The sequence below is a fragment of the Danio rerio genome, chromosome 5 (assembly GCF_049306965.1).
Source record: "Danio rerio strain Tuebingen ecotype United States chromosome 5, GRCz12tu, whole genome shotgun sequence".
Taxonomy (NCBI): domain Eukaryota; kingdom Metazoa; phylum Chordata; class Actinopteri; order Cypriniformes; family Danionidae; genus Danio; species Danio rerio.
The window spans coordinates 16528997-16547975 of record NC_133180.1 but is presented as its reverse complement, the minus strand read 5'-3'; the positions used below and the strand labels follow the sequence as shown (position 1 = coordinate 16547975).

Below are 18979 nucleotides of genomic sequence, written 5' to 3'. Positions count from 1 at the left end.
TGAAGGAACAAAACACTATAAACTCAAACGAGCTTTGGCCACAGATTAGATCTTTGCTCACAGATATTATCATATTTCTGTACTTTCTGCTTCTGAATCATGAACAGTTGAGCATGAACATGTATTATTATTGCTGTCATTCAGTGTTCAGTCACTGAGGACCAGGGTTGCCAGATCCAAGAAAATTTCGAGTCCAATGACAACTCAAAATCCATCAGACTCAACTGCCGTTTTCCCACAAAGGGAAAGCTTTACCAATGTTTTCTGCAGCAATATTACAGACTTGCTGAGAATTACTTTACAAGCACAAAACAATAAGGAGAAACAAGTCAAGATAAACAAGATAATTTTAAGCAGTCATGCTTCAGAGTCATGAATAATTTTAGGTATTATTACTGTCATACAGTTTATGCAGTCACTGAAGACCATGGTGGCCAGATCCATTACATTTTTGACCCCTAACGACAATACCCACCCTAAAGGAATGAAAAGCAGTGCTGTCCCGAGTCAGTTGCTGGAAACTTTACTAGTCCTTCATGCTGAAAATTACTGTACTGTGGCAGAAAAAAATAATCTGGAGGAATAAAACACTCTAAACTCAAATGAGCTTTGGCCATAGATATGCTTGTGATACTAATGTCACCTGAAAATACCAAGCCTAAAGCTATTTTCATGACAGATAAAAATAAAGCTCAAAGTCGAAATTACTTGCCAATCAGTTTTCACGCTGTATTTGCACACTGAAAATTCATCGGATTTTCTACATTTTTATGATAAGTGGTTGCAAACAATTTATTTGGGCTGCATTTTAAACAAACAAGTTAGGATGAACATAGCTCAATTTAATTTGTTTGTTTAAATTCAGTCCATTTTAGTAGCACAAGCAATATCTATGGCCAAAGCTCTTTTGAGTTTAGTGTGTTTTGTTTAGTGTGTTTGAGTTGGGAAAACAGCAACTGACTCTTTTGGGTATTGATTTGTCATTGGGCTTGACATTTTTTTTGAACCTGGCAACCCTAGTCCTTAGTGACTGAACACTGAATGACAGCAATAATAACCATACACAAAACTGTTCATGATCCTGAAGCAGAAAGTACAGAAATATGTTCATATCTGTGGGTAAAGTTCATATCTATGGCCAAAGCTCTTTTAAATTTAGCATGTTTTGTTCCTCCAGGTTGTAGCGAGGCAGTGGCGCAGTAGGTAGTGCTGTCGCCTCACAGCAAGAAGGTCGCTGGGTCGATGGTTTGAATTTCGGCTCAGTTGGCGTTTATGTGTGGAGTTTACATGTTCTCCCTGCCTTTGCGTGGGTTTCCTCCGGGTGCTGCGGTTTCCCTCACAGTCCAAAGACATGTGGTACAGGTGAATTGGGTAGGCTAAATTGTCCGTAGTGTATGAGTGTGTGTGAATGTGTATGTGGATGTTTCCCAGAGATGGGTTGCGGCTGGAAGGGCAATTGCTGCGTAAAAACCTGCTGGATAAGTTGGCGGTTCATTCCGCTGTGGCGACCCCGGATTGATAAAGGGACTAAGCTGACAAGAAAATGAATGAATGAATGTTCCTCCAGGTTAGTTTCTGTTTACTTTTTTTGCTACAGTACAGTAAAATTCAGCATGTCCGTGATATTGCTGCAGAAAACGCTTGTAAGCTTTCCCTTTGTGGGAAAACAGCAATACACTCTGGTGAGTGTTGAGGTGTCAATGGGCTTGGAAGTTTTCTTGGACCTTGGCAAACCTATTCAAGCCATGTATGACAGTAATAAAACATAAAATAATTCATGATTCTGAAGCAGAAAGTACAGAAATGTTTTCATATGTCTGAGCAAAGATCCTACTGTATTTATGGCCAAATCTATTTTGAGTTTAGTGTGTTTTGTTTTCTGGGTGATGGAAACAGAGAAAACAGCAATTAACTCGGTGTAGGTGTTGAGTTGTCAAAGGGCTCCGAAATTTTCTTGAACCTGGCAACTTGGTCATCAGTGACTGAACACTGTATGACACTCATAGTAATACATACAATTGTTCATGAAGCAGAAAGTACAAAAAACGTGTACATATTAGTGGCTAAAATTCATATCTATGGCCAAAGCTCTTTTGAATTTAGCATGATTTGTTCCTCCAGGTTAGTTTCTGTTTACCTTTTTTTTTTTTGCTACACTACAGTAATATTCAGCATGTCTGTGATACTGCTGCAGAAAATGCTTGTAAGCTTTCCCTTTGTAGGAAACCAGTAATTTACTCTGGTGAGTGTTGAGTTGTCAATGGACTCTGAAATTTTCTTGGATCTGGCAACCTGGTCCTCAGTGACTGAACACTGTATGACAGTAATAATACAGAAAACTGTTCATGATTCTGAAGCCGAAAGTACAGAAATATGTTCATATCTGTGGGTAAAGTTCATATCTATGGCCAAATCTCTTGAGTTTAGTATGATTTGTTCCTCCAGGTTAGTTTCTGTTTACTTTTCTGCTACACTACAGTAATATTCAGCATGTCTGTGATATTGGTGCAGAAAACGCTTGTAAGCTTTCCCTTTGTGGAAAAACAGCAATTGACTCAGGTGAATGTTGAGTTGTCAATGGGCTCGGAAATTTTCTTGAACCTGGCAACCTAATTCAAGGCATGTATGACCGTAATAATACATAAAATTGTTCTTGATTCTGAAGCAGAAAGAACAGAAATATGTTCATATCTGTGAGCAAAGATCATATCTATGGTCAAATCTCTTTTGAGTTTGTTTTGTTCCTCCAGATTAGTTTCTGTTTACTATTTCAAGTGCAACCTTACCATTAGCAGGAAGTTTTCAAAGGAAACCGGAAGTGCAACCCATAATTTGAAAAGCAGCAGTGTGGAAAAAGGTGGACGGCACAAACTCAGAAGTGAAACCTTTGGTCTGCTCCGTCCTACACCAGCGGGCTTTTTGTGATTGATATTTTTCCTTTCCTTGTGAACGGGATGGATGAAAGCACACAGTTTAGTACACAACAATATGGAAAGCTTCAGTCTTATCTGACACCGAACAGATGATCCTGTCACCGCCTGCCGTTCCGCATCCGAGCACAGCATGTTCTCAGTGCTGCTCCATTTCACTTTGCAGTTCCAGAAAGACGTGTTTGGTGGGGAGTCCTCCGTAAATCAGCGTCGGGCTCTGCTGTAGCTTCTGCTGCGACTGCGGCTGCGTCTGCTGTATAAAGAGTTCCAGGAGGAGCTGCGACTGTAGCTCCTGTATGAAGAGTATGTGTGGCTATGGCTGCGGCTGCGACTGCGACTGCATGACCGGCTGCGAGTTCGACTGCGGGTGAGAGGAAACAGACGCCAGGATAAGATGCTGGAGGACCGGCTGCTGACGGAGGGACTGGGACGGTAGTAGGGGATGGGCCTCTTTCTGGCACTGAAAGAGAATACAAACAAGGTTAGTTATTAAACAGCTCTCAAAGTTGAAATGAAATCTGTTCATGTAATCATACTGTACACTTGCGTTCAAAACTTTACACCTGCTGTTTGTTCAAACTACTTATATAAATATTCTGAAACAACACAATTCTTGAGTTTTTTGGGGGGACAACTTTGCTTATGTTTAATCTATTTAAATCTGTAAAAACAAGTTAACTTAAATCCTTCATGTTGTCCCGACACAAATCGATTGTGTGGAACCCAGCATTTTTTACAGTGAATGCTTGCTGTTTGTTTAAACTACTTATATAAAATAAGTTGAAACAACACAATTCCTCAGGATTTTTGGGGGGACAACAAATTTTTTTATGTTTAATCTACTTAAATCTGTAAGAACAAATAAGTTACTTTAATTCCTTCATGTTGTCCCAACACAAATCGATTTTGGAAGCCAGCACTGAAAAAACTGTTTGTTTTTTGTTCAAACTACTCATGTAAAATGAGCTGAAAAAATACAGGTTTTGAGTTTTTTTGGAACAACTTAATTGTTTAATGTTTAATCCACGTAAATCTGTAGAAACTAATAAGTTGATTTAATTCCTTCATGTTGTCTTAACAAAAATCGATATTGGAACCTAGCCATTTTTAGAGGGGTTGGCAGTTTTTTGTGTCTTTTTGAAATAAAGTGATCTATATATATATATATATATATATATATATATATATATATATATATATATATATATATATATATATATATATATATATATCATGCCAACTGCTAAGTCGTGGCAACTAACTTACATTTTTTACATATTATTATGTCAAAATTATATTATTATTATTATTAATATTTGTTAGAACCATTTTTTTCCTTCTAGATTTAAAGGTGCAGTAGGTTATCTGCCAAAATGTAACTGGTTAGCATAATAGCTTTGAAACACAGTCCCACCCCTGCCGTCCAAAGCTACACCTCCTGAAACACAAACACGCTCACGACAGCAGACAACCCACTAGTTCACGTCATTTGGCAGTTAAAAAATGGTTGGCCGGCATGCAGGAATTACACTTATTACTAAGCCATACTTACATGCTATTTCAGACCAAATATTCACAGTAGCATGGTAAACAATATAGTGAGCACGTCACAGACTGTCATTGTTCAAAACTGAACCAATGTGGATATAAAACCAACTTCAGCTCAGTAAAGCAGGTTAGGCGGAACAGCGATATTTACTTGTTTTGTTGTTGAATTAAATGCAATAAAATGCAATAAAACAGTAATATTTTGACACATTTTAATTTAAAATAACTGTTGGTCATTTGTTTTGAAATGTAATTTACCCAATTAATTCATATCTGATTTTTCAGAATCATTACTCCAGTCTTGTGTTTCACGTGAACCTTCAGAAACTATTTTTATTTGTTGATTTGCTGATTAATTGTTAATCATTATTTACATTTTACATTTTCAAAACTTTTAAAGGATATGGCATTTCATTCAGAATGTATTTAAATACAATGTTTTGTTACATAAATGAAATTATTATCAATTATTATTAATTACTATAAAAAGTTTCCTTGATGAAGATAATGTTGAAAATCCAGCTTTAAAAAACAGGAATGAATACAGTTTTAAAATATATTTACATAAAAACCGTTACTTTAAATGCAAGTCCTATTTCACAATATAACTCATTTTATAGCCTTTTTGATCATGCATCATCAAAAACACACTTTTGGTCGGCAGTGAAAACTTTTTTCAAAAACACTTTTCAAATTTTTTGAACGCCAGTGTGTAGAAACAGTTTGTATTAAAGAAGACAGCCCAGTTTATAACACAGTTTTCCCACACAATGAGTATGTCAGCACTCTGACTGTGTTAACTGAAGTCAGATGAGTGGAGTTGTATCAGAGTAGTTTGTGATTGATACAATTTGTGCTGCTGTGAGATTATTAGCTCTGTCAGAACAGACCTTGTGATTCTGCGGGCTTCCAGGTGGCTTGGAGAATCCCTTCTCCTCTTTCTCATCGGAGAACTAGGTCTCCTTCTGCTGTGCTTTCTGCTCTTGCAGGAACTGCAGTATCTTTTACGTTCGCGAAACCTTTTGTCACACATAAAAGAGATGCATTAAAGTATGCTCAAAATACAGGAATTTATAACTTGAATACAATACCTTTAAAGTGTTGATACTCGATTTGTAATTTGAATTAATGATTTTTCTGGTTGTAATAAAAAAATCAAAAGCAATATTTCATGCTATCTATATATTTTTAAAGGTATTGCTTTGTAGTTATAAATTCAGTTTATGCAGTATTTATTTATACATACAGTGCTCAGCTTATATGAGTACACCCCATTTTGAAATTAAATATTTTTATTCATTTCTTAGTGAATATGGGTAATATATATTGGTGCATTTGAACAAAACAGATTTTTTAAACAGATATGTTTATTAAAATAACATTTTAGTCACAGAACATATTTAGAAATTGAAAGATAATACATTTAAATTTATGCAAAATATTGCATAACAATTTATTAACTACAACATTTCAACAAAATTGTATATATTTTTTGTTTTTGCCATTTTTTAAAATGCCATTTAATATTTCACCCTAACATTTGGGTTACAAATGTTTTAACAATTATTGTAAGTTATTTTTTTTTTAGATTAGCTTCAGATTTGGCTTCAATACTGACTAAACTAATGTATATGCAAAAATGTAATATTGTAAAGCATCCTATTGAAAATATTAATTAAAATGAGAGATTTGTGAGGGGTGTACTCACATATGCTGAGCACTGTATCTTATTTTTATCATTTGCCAATATTAAAACATCAAATATGGCTCAATGTTAAAGATTTTTTTTCACTACTGGATCCCGCCAGGCCAGTTGTTCACATTTCAATGTCAATAAAAATGAATAAATAAAATAAAAATAAAAATAAAACAACATAAAATAACTGCATTGAAAAAAGTAAATAAAAAACAATAAAAATAAAACAACTGTATTGAAAACAAGTAAATAAAAAATTTAATAAAACAAAATAATTTAACTTAAATTAAGTAAATAAAAACAAGTAAATAAAAAACAATAAACTAAAATAAAAATAATAAAAATAAAATAACTGTATTGAAAACAAGTAAATAAAAAATAAAATAAATTAAATTAAATTAAAAAACTATTGAAAATAAGTAAATAAAATACATTAAAAAATAAAATAAACTGCATTGAAAACACGTAAATAAAAAAATGAATAAAATAAAACAAAAAACAAAACAACAAAATAAAATAAAAATCTGCACTGAAAGCAAGTGAGCAGTCAATATGAAACAAATAAGCAAATTGTAACCAAAAAGACGACTAAATACACCAAAATAAATATACTTCATGCATTCTTCAGGTCAGTCTAACAATGATTTTGTCTTCTGTTGTTTTGCCATTAAACCTTTCTGTTGAAACAGAAGAATATGTAAAAGAAAACTTATGCACATGTGTGTGCTGACAAAGAGATGCACAAACATCATGCCGCCTTCCTTCTGCTTGACCTTTAAACTGAGGAAACCCAAAACGCATAAGTTACTGTAAATGAAATGAAAAAAAAATGTGGATAAATGAACAAGCTGAAACCATGTGGCACTGAAAAGCGTTATTGCATCATTTAAAATGATCCTGCATTGATATGCCTCAAAATATCTAGACTTTTGACAACACTAATGAATACATTCAATTATGTTCAAATTCATTATATTGGTTCAAATTCAATGAGAACAATTTATTTGCGATAAGATGACACACTTAGATTCATTAGGTTACGTTTAGTGTCATTTAGATTATGCACTTATCTGCTGTGCATCAGGAGTATTTTAATTATTAATTTGAACAATCACACATAAATTAGGACTGCACGATATTGAAAAAATGATATTGAAATATATAGGTTTTTTATGCTTTATAAATCCAATTTCACCATATGGCTAGAATAGCTCTATTTGAAAAATTGAAAAAAAGCTCTATTTCTAAATGATTAATTTAGATTGACTGTGATGATTCTGTAGGGGTGAGTCATGCATAAAATATAATAAACTAATTACAGGCATAGATAAATACAATAGAGCAAAGATTAATGTGAAATAAGCAGTCCTTCATGGCTTTCGCGGGAGTCTAGACATATTCAGGTACAGAAATGGATCAATCAAATATAAAACAACACTGCACAGTCATCATTATATTGTATATCATTCATTTGATAAATAACTCAATAAAATGAATCCTTATTAACGTAACAAACAGCAATTGCTTGTGCCTGAATGCTTTAAACTGTATTGAAATGCTCACAGTCACAGACCTTAAAAACACATGCATATATTAAAATTTCACTCAATTATGGCTAAAATCTGTGCATGGCTCCTGCTCAACTGTAATCTGTCTCAACATTGCACATCTCAATGTGATTATTTTGGTTGTGCACATTGCAATAGTGATGTTGAAATGATATATTGAGCAGCCCTACATTACAAAAGATGCATGCATATGTTCAATAACAGATTCTACCATTGTCACAAGTTATCCACTTGTTAAGTCTGACGCACGCGAAGCAGCTTACAAGTCCAAGTGCTCTATTAAACTGTATGGGGAGGCTCAAAAGGTAATAATAAATGTTTCCAAAGTGATGTTATACTTTGAAAATCATGACTTTTTTTATTATGTGAATTATAACATACGCACGCATGCACACATACACACACACACACACACACACACACACAAAAAATGACATTTCACCAGCACAAGTCATTTTCAAAGAATGACTTTTGATCAGTGACTTGTACGGGCTGATCTTCACCTGTGTGTAGTGCATCGTGAGTGATTCAGACTGCGGCAGCTGCTCACACTCGACAGGCTGTCTCTCCGTGAAGCCAGTGAGTAACTGGATGAGCGGGAATAGGATCTGTAAATGAGCCGAGGGAGAAGATCGTGTCAGAGTTTGTGTGCAAATGAGAGTTTCAGTAATAAACATCAGCGGTGTAGTTCACCTCCTCCCCGAGGACAGCGATCGGCTTCTGGAGTGACGCCCTGAGTATCTGCTTTGGGATGATATGCTTCTGCTGCGGGACCTCGTTCCGTCCTCATATCTGTCATGCGATGGACTCCGATTCCTATCGCTGATGAGATCCAGAGGCTGTGTCTTCTCAACATCCACACAGAACCTGCCCGATTCTTCGCTGCAATTATAAACCATTGATGTTTATTATTTTAGTTTATTTGATCACTTCTTTTGTTTTATTTTGTCTTTATTTATTTAAATGTAATTAATTAATTAATTAATTAAATGTATTTTAGTTAATTAATTAATTAAATAAATGTATTTTAATTAATTAATTAAATGTATTTAAATAAAATTAAATTAAATTAAATTAAATTAAATTAAATTAAATTAAATTAAATTAAATTAAATTAAATTAAATTAAATTAAATTAAATTAAATTAAATTTTTATCCGTGAAACAAAAGCTCACCCCCTGTACAAAATTACATGCACATGTTAATAATGTCAATGTACTTGATGTTGTTTATTACTATTGCCAGTTGAGTAATTAACAGGTTAAATTAAAAAACGGATTTTAACCACATCATTAATATAACAAAGTACCACAAAACCCCCAACATATACTGTAATAAATCTTTAATGCTTTAGACTTAGGTTTGGCCGCTTTTCAAAGAAGACACTTGGAAAGCTTTATTGATTCAGATTATAACTGAAATTTCTATAGAGCTTTTTTAAATAAAGATTAAATCAAAGCAGCTTAACATAGTACATGAAAAGAGAATAAAAAGCCAGCACAAAATTTCAATATTTGACACTTTTAGATTAAACATATTTTGCAAAAACTACAGAACAAAATCTTTTTTTTTCGATCAGCTCTGACCACGTATGTGGCCACTAAGCCCCCTAGGAGGTTATAGTGTGACAAATATGCAGTAAGATGCAAATAATTTTTTTTACACCATAGGAATTAATTTAAAAAAGTGCTGAAAAGTTCAATAACTTAAATGCAGAGACAATGAAATTCAGAAATAGTGTAAAAAATGTTACCCTTTAAGTTTGCTGAAGACAGAGCTATGCAGGGTGTTTTCTCTGAGCAGCGGTTTACCCAGAGAGTCATAGCTGGTTAGTGAGTTGCCTGAATCTGACGCATTGTCTCCATCAGCAAGTCTCAGCTTCTCAGGAGACGTCAGACATGAGAACTTTCCATTTCCGGCAACCTTTGACCTCGTGATGCCAGTTTTACTGGATGGCGGAGAAGAGGTGTCATTTCCTGAATCGTAATCAGCACGTCTTTTGCCATCACTGGATTCTGAATTCTGGACAATCACCACTTTGCTTAAACCCTCAACCCCAGAACGTGATGGAGAAACCTGCAAGCAGACAAAGCAAAGTTGTCATTTTTCTCAAGAAAAACCAAAGCTGTTATTAATCTGCTACCTGCAAGATGCAGTTTGAGTACTCTTTAAAAGGCACATACGTCCCTATAGAGCACAGAGAGGAGATAAATCTTTTTTTCTCTTCTTTTTTTTTTTTTTAAGGACAAAAACTAAAAGATCACTAAAAGAACGCCATGCAAATCTGTCACATGCGAGAAATTTCAAAAGAAACGAGAAGAACAAAGCAAGAACTCGTACAAAAGGAACTAATGAAATAGAGACTCGAAGAGAGAGAAAGTAAACAATGAACCAAAGCTAATGAAAGAGGCAAATTAAAGAAACATTCAGATCCCCCCAAAAAAAAAAAAGAGGGTAAAAAGAATCTACATGAATTAAACTCCGGCTACTTTAAAGTCAGGAAAAAAAGAGAGAAGAAAAGGAAACAGAAATCCCCCATTTGAAAGTATTCGTCCTTTAAAGAACATTGAACAGACATCACAGAATGGGCTTAAGTAAAGAAAAACAATATAATCATATGAAAAGGGAAGCAGACAAAAGAAATATCTTCATCACTCTAACTAGATCCTTGAGAAAAACAAAAAAAAGAACATGTTTCTGCTTTAGTCCCCTGTTGGAAGAGATTTTAAAGTCCACCAGCAGCCTATAGTATGTCCCTAAATCTGCGGATAGCATCGACTTACCAATCAAGACTTCCTCCTTAAGTAGGTAAGGTGTAAGAAAAAGGGAAGAGCGGGTGACATAAGTGCATCATTAGAGTGGTAAAGTGCAAGAAAAAGACAATAACCCTCTCTTCTTTAAATCCAACTCCACTCTGCCACACATCGGCATCAGCCTTTTTCTTTACCTCTGCTGTGCGCCCTCAATCGCTTCTCATTTTACACTGTGGGACTGCTGGGATACATTTAAATATATTCGAAATAGAATATAAAAGGATAGAATGAAGCTTCTAAGCTTTGGTGAAATTCTGGTTTGCTACAATGGCACAAAAAGCAATCACACTTTTATGGTGGAATTGGTCAAACTCTGATAGAGGTGGCTATTTTAATATTGTGTATACCAGTTAAAGGCAGAATTATTAGCCCTCCTGTGAATATTTGGGTTGAAGGAATATTTGGTATTTCAACTATTTTTAGGCTGAATATTACCCTTAAGTTTTTTTTTAGATTGGCTAACAAACCACTGTTGCCCAATAATTTGCCTAGTTAACCTAATTAAATGTGCAGTAGGTGATCTGCAAAAATGCTAACCGTTAGCATAATATCTTTGTAAACACAGTGCCTCCCTTGTTGTCTAAAGCAGTGGTTCTCGAACTTTTTCATCAAGTACCTCCTCAGAAAAAAAATTGTCTCTCCAAATACCACCAAAATGAGCTGTATTGAAATACAGTAGCGTAGTAGGCCCAGTAAAGCAGCTACAACTCAGCACAGTTAAAAAAATGTGGCAGATTACCTCAGAAATATAGGCTATATGTCATATATGGCATATAATATGCATCATTTTTGGTAAATTTTGAAATGTGTGTAGCATGTACATGACATATTTCATTTCTCCACATACCACCAGAAGGGAGCCTGCGTACCACTAGTGGTACACATACCACAGTTTGAGAACCACTGTCTAAAGCCACGCCTCTGGAAATCACGAATACGAACCATAAAGATGCTATATCAGACTGAATGTTCAAAGTAGCATGGTAAACAATATAGGGAGCGCATCATAGGTTGTCATTGTTCAAAAATGAACCAATGTGAGGTAATTATAAAACAAACTTCAGCCAAAAAGCTTAGAATGACCAAGAGGCAACATTCAATAGAAAGTTCCATTGCCACAGCAGCGCCCAGCAACAGCCCCGGATTCCACTGTTTTGGATTGAAATCGATCGGCTGTCCATTGGATCTTATTGCTTTTGTGATGACAAGCAGCTACTTTGTTTTTTTATTTATTTATTTAAATAAAGCTGAGACTCATTCTGAAAGACGACAATACAACACTTACAATCATCAGCATGTTTAATAGTTGATTTTACAGACTTATAATATGCTGTTGTTCTATTGGAATTTTCTTTAAAAAATGGCCTCCATGCCATCTAGTGGCCGTTTCCCAAATCGCACTAGAGTGTCGCCTTTTGATGATTCTATGCTCTTTGCTTCAGCTCAATAAAGCAGGCTAGGCGGAAAAGCGCTATTTACTCCTGTTGTATCTGAATTAAAATCTACCTAATCAATGCTGTAAAATGTACCTTATGAAATTGAAAATAATCCCATCAATGAACAACACTTCTGTGCATATAACCCATTCGTAAAACAACGTAATCTTCATCAGCTTTGAATGACTAAAATAGTTTTAAAACATAATATTACCTGTCTAAGAAAAATACTTCAGCCATGGTGTCATCCTTCCTCCAGCGTGCAAAAGGAACTCCATTAATGATTCAGGATTTTAAAAAGTTTGATTCTGCAATTAGTTTTACTGGTCACTCTCTCATGTGTACGTGAATCAGAGTTTAGATTCTCTGCCCGAGCCCAAGCCTAAACTTGACCCCTACCCGGCCAATATTTTCTGCCAATGTCTTTGGGGTGAGCTGGGCCATGATCAAGCATTTGTTTTATTTTTCTTCTGTATTTACTTTTTTAGCCTAATTGAGTGGAAACCTATGCCATAATTAGAAATATGATATAAATATAGCAAAGTCGGCCAAAGCAACACGTATGGGTCTACAAAGTTACACAATTGCCAACGCATGTCATGCGCAGCAATGCTCTAGCTCCTGCATAAGCGTCTCCTCCACTGGCACACTCTCATCAATGCATTTATTGGGTAAAATTGCTAATTTTTACTGTCATTCAATGTGTTTTGGTCATTATCAATGCACTGTCACTTTAATTGAGCGTGAGTTGAGGCTGAAATAGACCCGGAACTGAAATAATCGCGGCTCTGCTGCTTCAGCTCTGCTCAAGCTCTGCACGTGCTGCTTCTATGTGCGGTATATTATTTACATGGATGCCGAATAAAACACGTGCTGCTCAGACGTGCCGTGTGAAGGAGGCGTAAAAATAGGGACTTCCAGGATGAACAGAAACATGTCAAGAAGCAGGCTTGCCATGGCAGAAAAAAAAGGATGATAGTCAGCCTTCAATGTCCTCTTTTGTTCCGATCCATTCTGAATAAACAGACAATGCAGTTTACAGTTCATTGTTACATTATTAATTAAGATCAATCTAAACTCATTTCTGTAGCTCTAACATCTCAGAATTGTAGTGGGGAAAGTCATATATAACGGCCCACATATTAAATATTATCGTATTAATACATATTATCGGGCTCGGGTTCATAATTACAGTTAATGTGTCGGACCGGGTTCAGCTCCGACACAAGGTGCAAGGGCTCGGGTAGGATTTCATTTTTTGGGCCCAATCTAAGCTCTAACGTGAATGCGAGTGCGCAAACAGCCGATCTGCATGAACAGAGCTACGCAGACGTATAAAATCTACATTTGTTGACAGACAGTTTGGGCTAATTATCAGAATTATGGGAATTGTCAACCTGACAAACTTTAATTGGACGAACATTTTTTAGATTTACGCCTTACCCTGAATATTGAAATATGTATAAATACATTTAGATCATTTACTTTAATCATTACTTTTAGACTGTGAAAAGACTTTCAACCGGCACAACAAAAATGTTTCTGAAGACAATCACCTACTGCACCATTAAGCCTTTAAATTCACTATAAGCTGAGTCTGTGTCTTGCAAAATAACTAGAAAAATATTATGTCCAGTCTTCATGGCAAAGACTATTATTAGACTATTATTAAAGACAAAATTAGCTATTACAAAATTAGTTATTAGGAGGGCTAATAATTTTGACTTCAACCGTATACGTGGACGTTTTAATAATCTAACTGTAAAATGTGAAAGGACATTTTATTTTGCAGGGCATCAGCTTTTTTTTGCCAGCTTTTGTACATAAAACAAATCATACTTGGCTTAAACAGAGAAAGGGCATTGCAAACCAACCCAGGACCCACGTACGGGCCAACAAATCAATTAAATGTATTTGGAATTCTTAAAAAGAACAAATATATATAAAAAATAAATACAAAAAGATAAAAACGAACCAAAAAAACTAAAAGAAACAACCACAGTTTTCTTCACATCCTGAAAAATCTTTAAGCACAATTGCACAAAATCATACTGACAATTCATCACCTTGGAATTATAAAGTTCTATCTGTATTCTGAATGATTTTAAGATATTGAGCTTCAAAGTTTTTGCATTCTATATAGCAAACAATATATGTCTAACGGTTCTCTTTCATACATTTACATGACAGAGAGCCAAAATGTATGCTAAAGGTAAATGATCAAAATTCTCTTAAATTTGCAAACTGAGGTAAAAAAAAAAAAAAAAAAAACAGGGCAAATGCAGACAGAACCTTCTAATTCTAAAAGTAATTTTCTGCTTGGAATTATAAGGTTCAATCTGGCAGATCATTAATTGAAGCTTTACTTATAAAGAAATATTGAAAGAGAAAGATACATTTTTGTTTTCTTTAGCATTTATTTAATGTTTTAGAATGACTATTTTTTCTTGCTCAAATTAGGCTGAGCTAAAAGGCTGTGCTATATGTCCACTGAAGCTGTTAATTTTACGCAATTAATATGGCATATTTAAAGAATTATATGCTTTATATGAGCTATTGGATTATATTTATTGCATTATATGACCCAAGAATTAAAGTTTTTGCCCTTCAAGGCTTAATATCGAATTTAAAGACTTTAAAAGAAAACAGACAATGAGCAAAGTAGTTTAATCAACACTGAAAAATGTTGAACTCACTATATATACAAAAAATAAATAAAAAAATCACATTTAATATATATGTTTGTTTTTAAAAAACTGTTTCTTCTAAATGTAAAAAAAAAAAAAAAAAAAAAAAAAAAAAAAACGCTTCTAAATCATCACATTTATGCATCAATTCGGTTTCTTCTCAATGTTCTCAATGTTGTGTGGTGCTGCATTATTTAGCCGATTCTGATTTTGTGTTTCTTTCTGGTCTTTCCTGCTGTCAATGGAGCAGTCCGGTCCTTGTGTGTGCATTAGATTTATTATTATTATTATGATTTTTTAGTAAAAAGTCTTAAAATGTAATGTAAATAAGTTATCATTTAATAAGAATATTCTAAGGTGACAAATTGTTAAAGTTTATAAATGCATAAAATATTATTACTACTGGTTGAGTTTGGGGAAAGTGATTTATCTGACAGCCTTATAGCAAACAAGCAGTGAACGAATTAGTTTAAAATCTTAAAATAATGCTTAAATATAAATATATTATTAGTAATTATATATACGTGATGGTAAACTGTAATTCACTGAATGATGTTTGATATTTTCTGTTGGAGTGGATGCATTTAGAGTCAGGCAGTAGGCTGGATGTCACTTTTAACAAGTGTAATTACTGAGAGCAGAAAACACTTGAAAAGCACTCTCATTGAAAAAAGTTAATTAACTTAAGCTTAAATTATGTGTCAAGCATGTGCGCAATATGCAAATCTCATGTTGGTTCAAAACTCTAACCACAGAAATAACCTCACTTGAAGACATTGCTACAGTGAGGATTATTGTCTCTATTAAAAAAGAGAAAATGCAATACTACATTAGCTATTTTACAAAACAAAACAATAACAGAAAAATACATTTAATCTTTACTACCTCATCCAAGTCCTTATTGTGAAAAAAAACACACTTATTTTTTTCCGTAAGCAAAAGGATGTGCACTCACTGACTTTCAAATGCATTAGTTTAACAGATAAGTGTAAAACAACATCGCTTTTGGTCTTGACATCCATTAAGCAAAAAAGAAATCGATGGTCTCACAAAGGCCTTAAACAGAGCAAGAGTTGGGCACTGCAAGCGCATCAGGTAGCCATCAAAAACACTTACTGTGCTTTCAGAAAAGTGGCAGCAGCACTTAGAGGAGATTTTATTGGTCAGCTTGACTGCCGACCTGCATGCGTCGCCTCCGTGGACATCTGATGAACGACCGCCGTCTCTGAAACCCGATTTTTCACAATCTTCAGATCTACATGCGTAAAAAGGACATGAAATCATTGTTAAAGGCCCCTTCAGCAAAAGGAGACATTCAAATATTCATATTCACATTAAATATACATCGTGCTGTAGGTAGCTTATCAGGATAATGCTCACAGCGGCTTTACAAGAGAAGCAATAAAATCCGAAATTGGGACAGGGAAGATATAAAGCCATTCTTCAGGGTTTTTTTCCCGCTCTACTCCATTCAGTCAGTGAGGTGGAAACTGGTAACAATGGCGAATGTCATTGGAATTAAGGTGCGTCTTCGGTGATACAATTAAAAGTGGTCAGTTGAAACAAATGACCATTTCCACTGGTATTGACCAAATGACTCTCATGGATACTTGCGTTGAGATTTAACCCTCACTTCGTCACGCTCTACATCACTTGTGCAGGAGCACTCGATACGACATACAAGCACTATTGAATGAACAAACTCATGCTTACAAGCAAGAAGCAATTGATTGAAACTCTGTAGATAGTAAGCATGAATTCTGTCTCATTATATTCTATATAAGTGGTAGAGTTCGGCCCCCTTGCCACTGTTGACTTGCTTAGGCCACACGGCAAAAATGCTTTTCTTACTTAGATTTATTTGTCTTGATTCTAGTCCAAATATAGTATATAAATAGGATGGGGTAAGCAGAATAATCTTGTTTTTCTTTTTGACATAAGATTATTTGGTAACACTTTATAATAACTACATCTATTAAGCTATTAAACTACAACTACATTTATTAAGCATTAGCAAATAGTGAATTCATTATCTGTTAAGCAGTAACTCTACATTATTAAGCAGCTTATAACTGCAGTTACAAATGCTCTATTCTTGACTTATAAGCCCATTTATAATGTGCTTAAGGATTTTATTTTTATAATTTGCAAGTGATTTATTCTTCATTACTAAATTAAGTTTTGCATCATTTACAAACCAATTGTATTTAAGAGTAGTCAATTTTTAAGATCATTCAGAATAAATAAGTAAATGATTAATAAACTATTAAAATCAACATTTATACATCTTATTATTCAGGCATATAATGTTTACTATGTATGTTAATAAATGCTTTAATAACTCAACTTCATGCTGTTTTGTGACAATCTAAAGTGGGGACTAGTTATGCTTCGTAAATCGCTCATAAATGACAAATAAAGGCTAAGTATTAAATGAACAATAATCTTTGCAATCCTATCTAAAAAATAAAACTACTGTAAAAATTGGATAAAACAACAACAATAAAATATTTTAACAATATTTTCTGATACAACATTTTAAAGTTATTTAGTGATGTTTAAATTGTACAGAAATTTATTTTAGATATAAAATAATAATTCAATATAACTGACCCTTTAATTGTCATTTAAAATTAATTTATAAAGCATAAATAGTCCTCATATCAGGTCACAAAACTGGATATAGTTGAGTTAATAAAGCATTAATTGACTGACAAATTAACTATTAGTAAATGGCTGAATAATAAGAATTCTAAATGTTTATTCTGAATCATCTTTTAAAATTCCCAACTAATTAACTGGTTTGTAAATAATGCAATACCTAGTTTATTCATAAAAAATAAATCATTGACATAGTGTGAAAATACAATTATTAAGCACATTATACATGTGCTTATAAGTCAAGAAAAAAAAATTTGTACATTTATAAACTGCTTACTATCGTTTATTAATGTAGAGTTAATGCTTAACAGATACTGAATTCACCATATGCTAATGCTTAATAAATGATTCATAGTGTGTAGTTATTATAAAATGTTACTGATTATTTTGATTACCCCATTGGCAGATTCTTTGTTTTAGGGAAAAAAAAACTTTTGGCACATTTTTTCTTAAGACAATATTTTTTGCTGGTCTTGAAAATTGCTTCTTAAAGTTTTTTTTTTTTTTAGATATTTGGAGTAAAAACAAGACAAAAAAAATCAAAGTAAGAAAAGCATTTTATTGCAGTGCATGTGCGCTAGCATGTTTTTATTTCTATATTTTTAAATGCATGATTTTCTCTACAGTTCGGCCTTCTATTTACTTTGAAAATTATATTTTAGTCAAAAACTATTTCTTTTTCTTTTCAAAAATACTTTTCAAAGTGGAAAAACATTGAAAACACCCTGTTTTAAAAAGCCACAATGTGGGCTTTTGAAAATGATAATGCATTTTTAGTCATGTGACCAATTCGGGTAAAATGGTGGAGGAGATTGTACAGCAGTTGCTTTGGCTTCTCTCTGTTTTGACAGGATTGTTAAAGATTACCGTTATACAGTGCCTAGAAAATCATCATACCCCTTTTAAAATAGTTTCTGTCAATAATATTACTGAAATGATTTGAACTAAATAAATATAAATTACACACATTTACACAAGTAAATAAACAGAATCGATGATGGGCCAAAAATCTGCACAATTTTGCATGCGCAGATTCCGCGTGGGCCTACTTCTCACTTTTCCAGCTTTTGAAATGTTGTTGCCACCTTCTCCTAACCTGTGCCTTTCTACAACTATATGCTGAAGGTCTTTTGAAAGCAGAGTGTAATGTGAGTAAAGGTATAGATTTTCACAGGGTTTTTTATTTCTGTTTTTTCTTTCAAAGAACATGTAAACTTTACTCAGGGCTGTTTTGCAATTTTATGATTTTTAACTTGTAGTAACAACTAAACTTCACAGTCCATCCACTTTAAAACTTGAGTGCTTTTCCTTAACATATTGCTGTGATGTATAAAAGAGCTAGTAAGTAAATGATGCAGGTTAAATTACCTTCTGTCTTAAGGCATGCCCATTACAGGGAATAAAGTGTTTTCAGTCGTTTCAGTGTGGATGAACAACTTTTGGCAGATTATTGAAAATTATTGTGGATGTGGAATGTTTTTAGAAAATGGCAACTTGAATTCGTCCAGATAAATTATAGATTGAGGCTGCCATGTTTTGTCGGTATAATCAACTTAAGCAGGTCACACACCACGGCGCACACATGACAGTTGAAAGTATCGCACTCTAGACGCACACAGCAGTGTCCTGAGTCATGGCTT

At 33.9% G+C, this 18979-nt stretch overlaps 1 protein-coding gene across 15 annotated transcripts in view; it reads right to left on the bottom strand.

Moving 5' to 3' along the window:
* Positions 1-1008: 1008 nt before the first annotated feature.
* The window catches only part of srrm4 (serine/arginine repetitive matrix 4), a 763243-nt gene continuing 745272 nt past the window's right edge, over positions 1009-18979 (bottom strand). For 7 of the 15 annotated variants that reach the window (XM_073951113.1, XM_073951114.1, XM_073951115.1 and 4 more), the window contains 6 exons: positions 15795-15933; positions 9496-9818; positions 8436-8624; positions 8246-8350; positions 5369-5497; positions 1009-3390 (listed from right to left, as the gene is read on the bottom strand). In XM_073951113.1, the coding sequence (XP_073807214.1) occupies positions 3135-3390; positions 5369-5497; positions 8246-8350; positions 8436-8624; positions 9496-9818; positions 15795-15933 (1141 nt within the window). In that variant the 3' untranslated portion in view covers positions 1009-3134. Of the gene's footprint in view, positions 3391-5368; positions 5498-8245; positions 8351-8435; positions 8625-9495; positions 9819-10525; positions 10542-15778; positions 15934-18979 lie in introns of all 15 variants that reach the window. The other 8 variants (XR_012406131.1, XR_012406135.1, XM_073951121.1 and 5 more) reach the window with 6 other exon arrangements.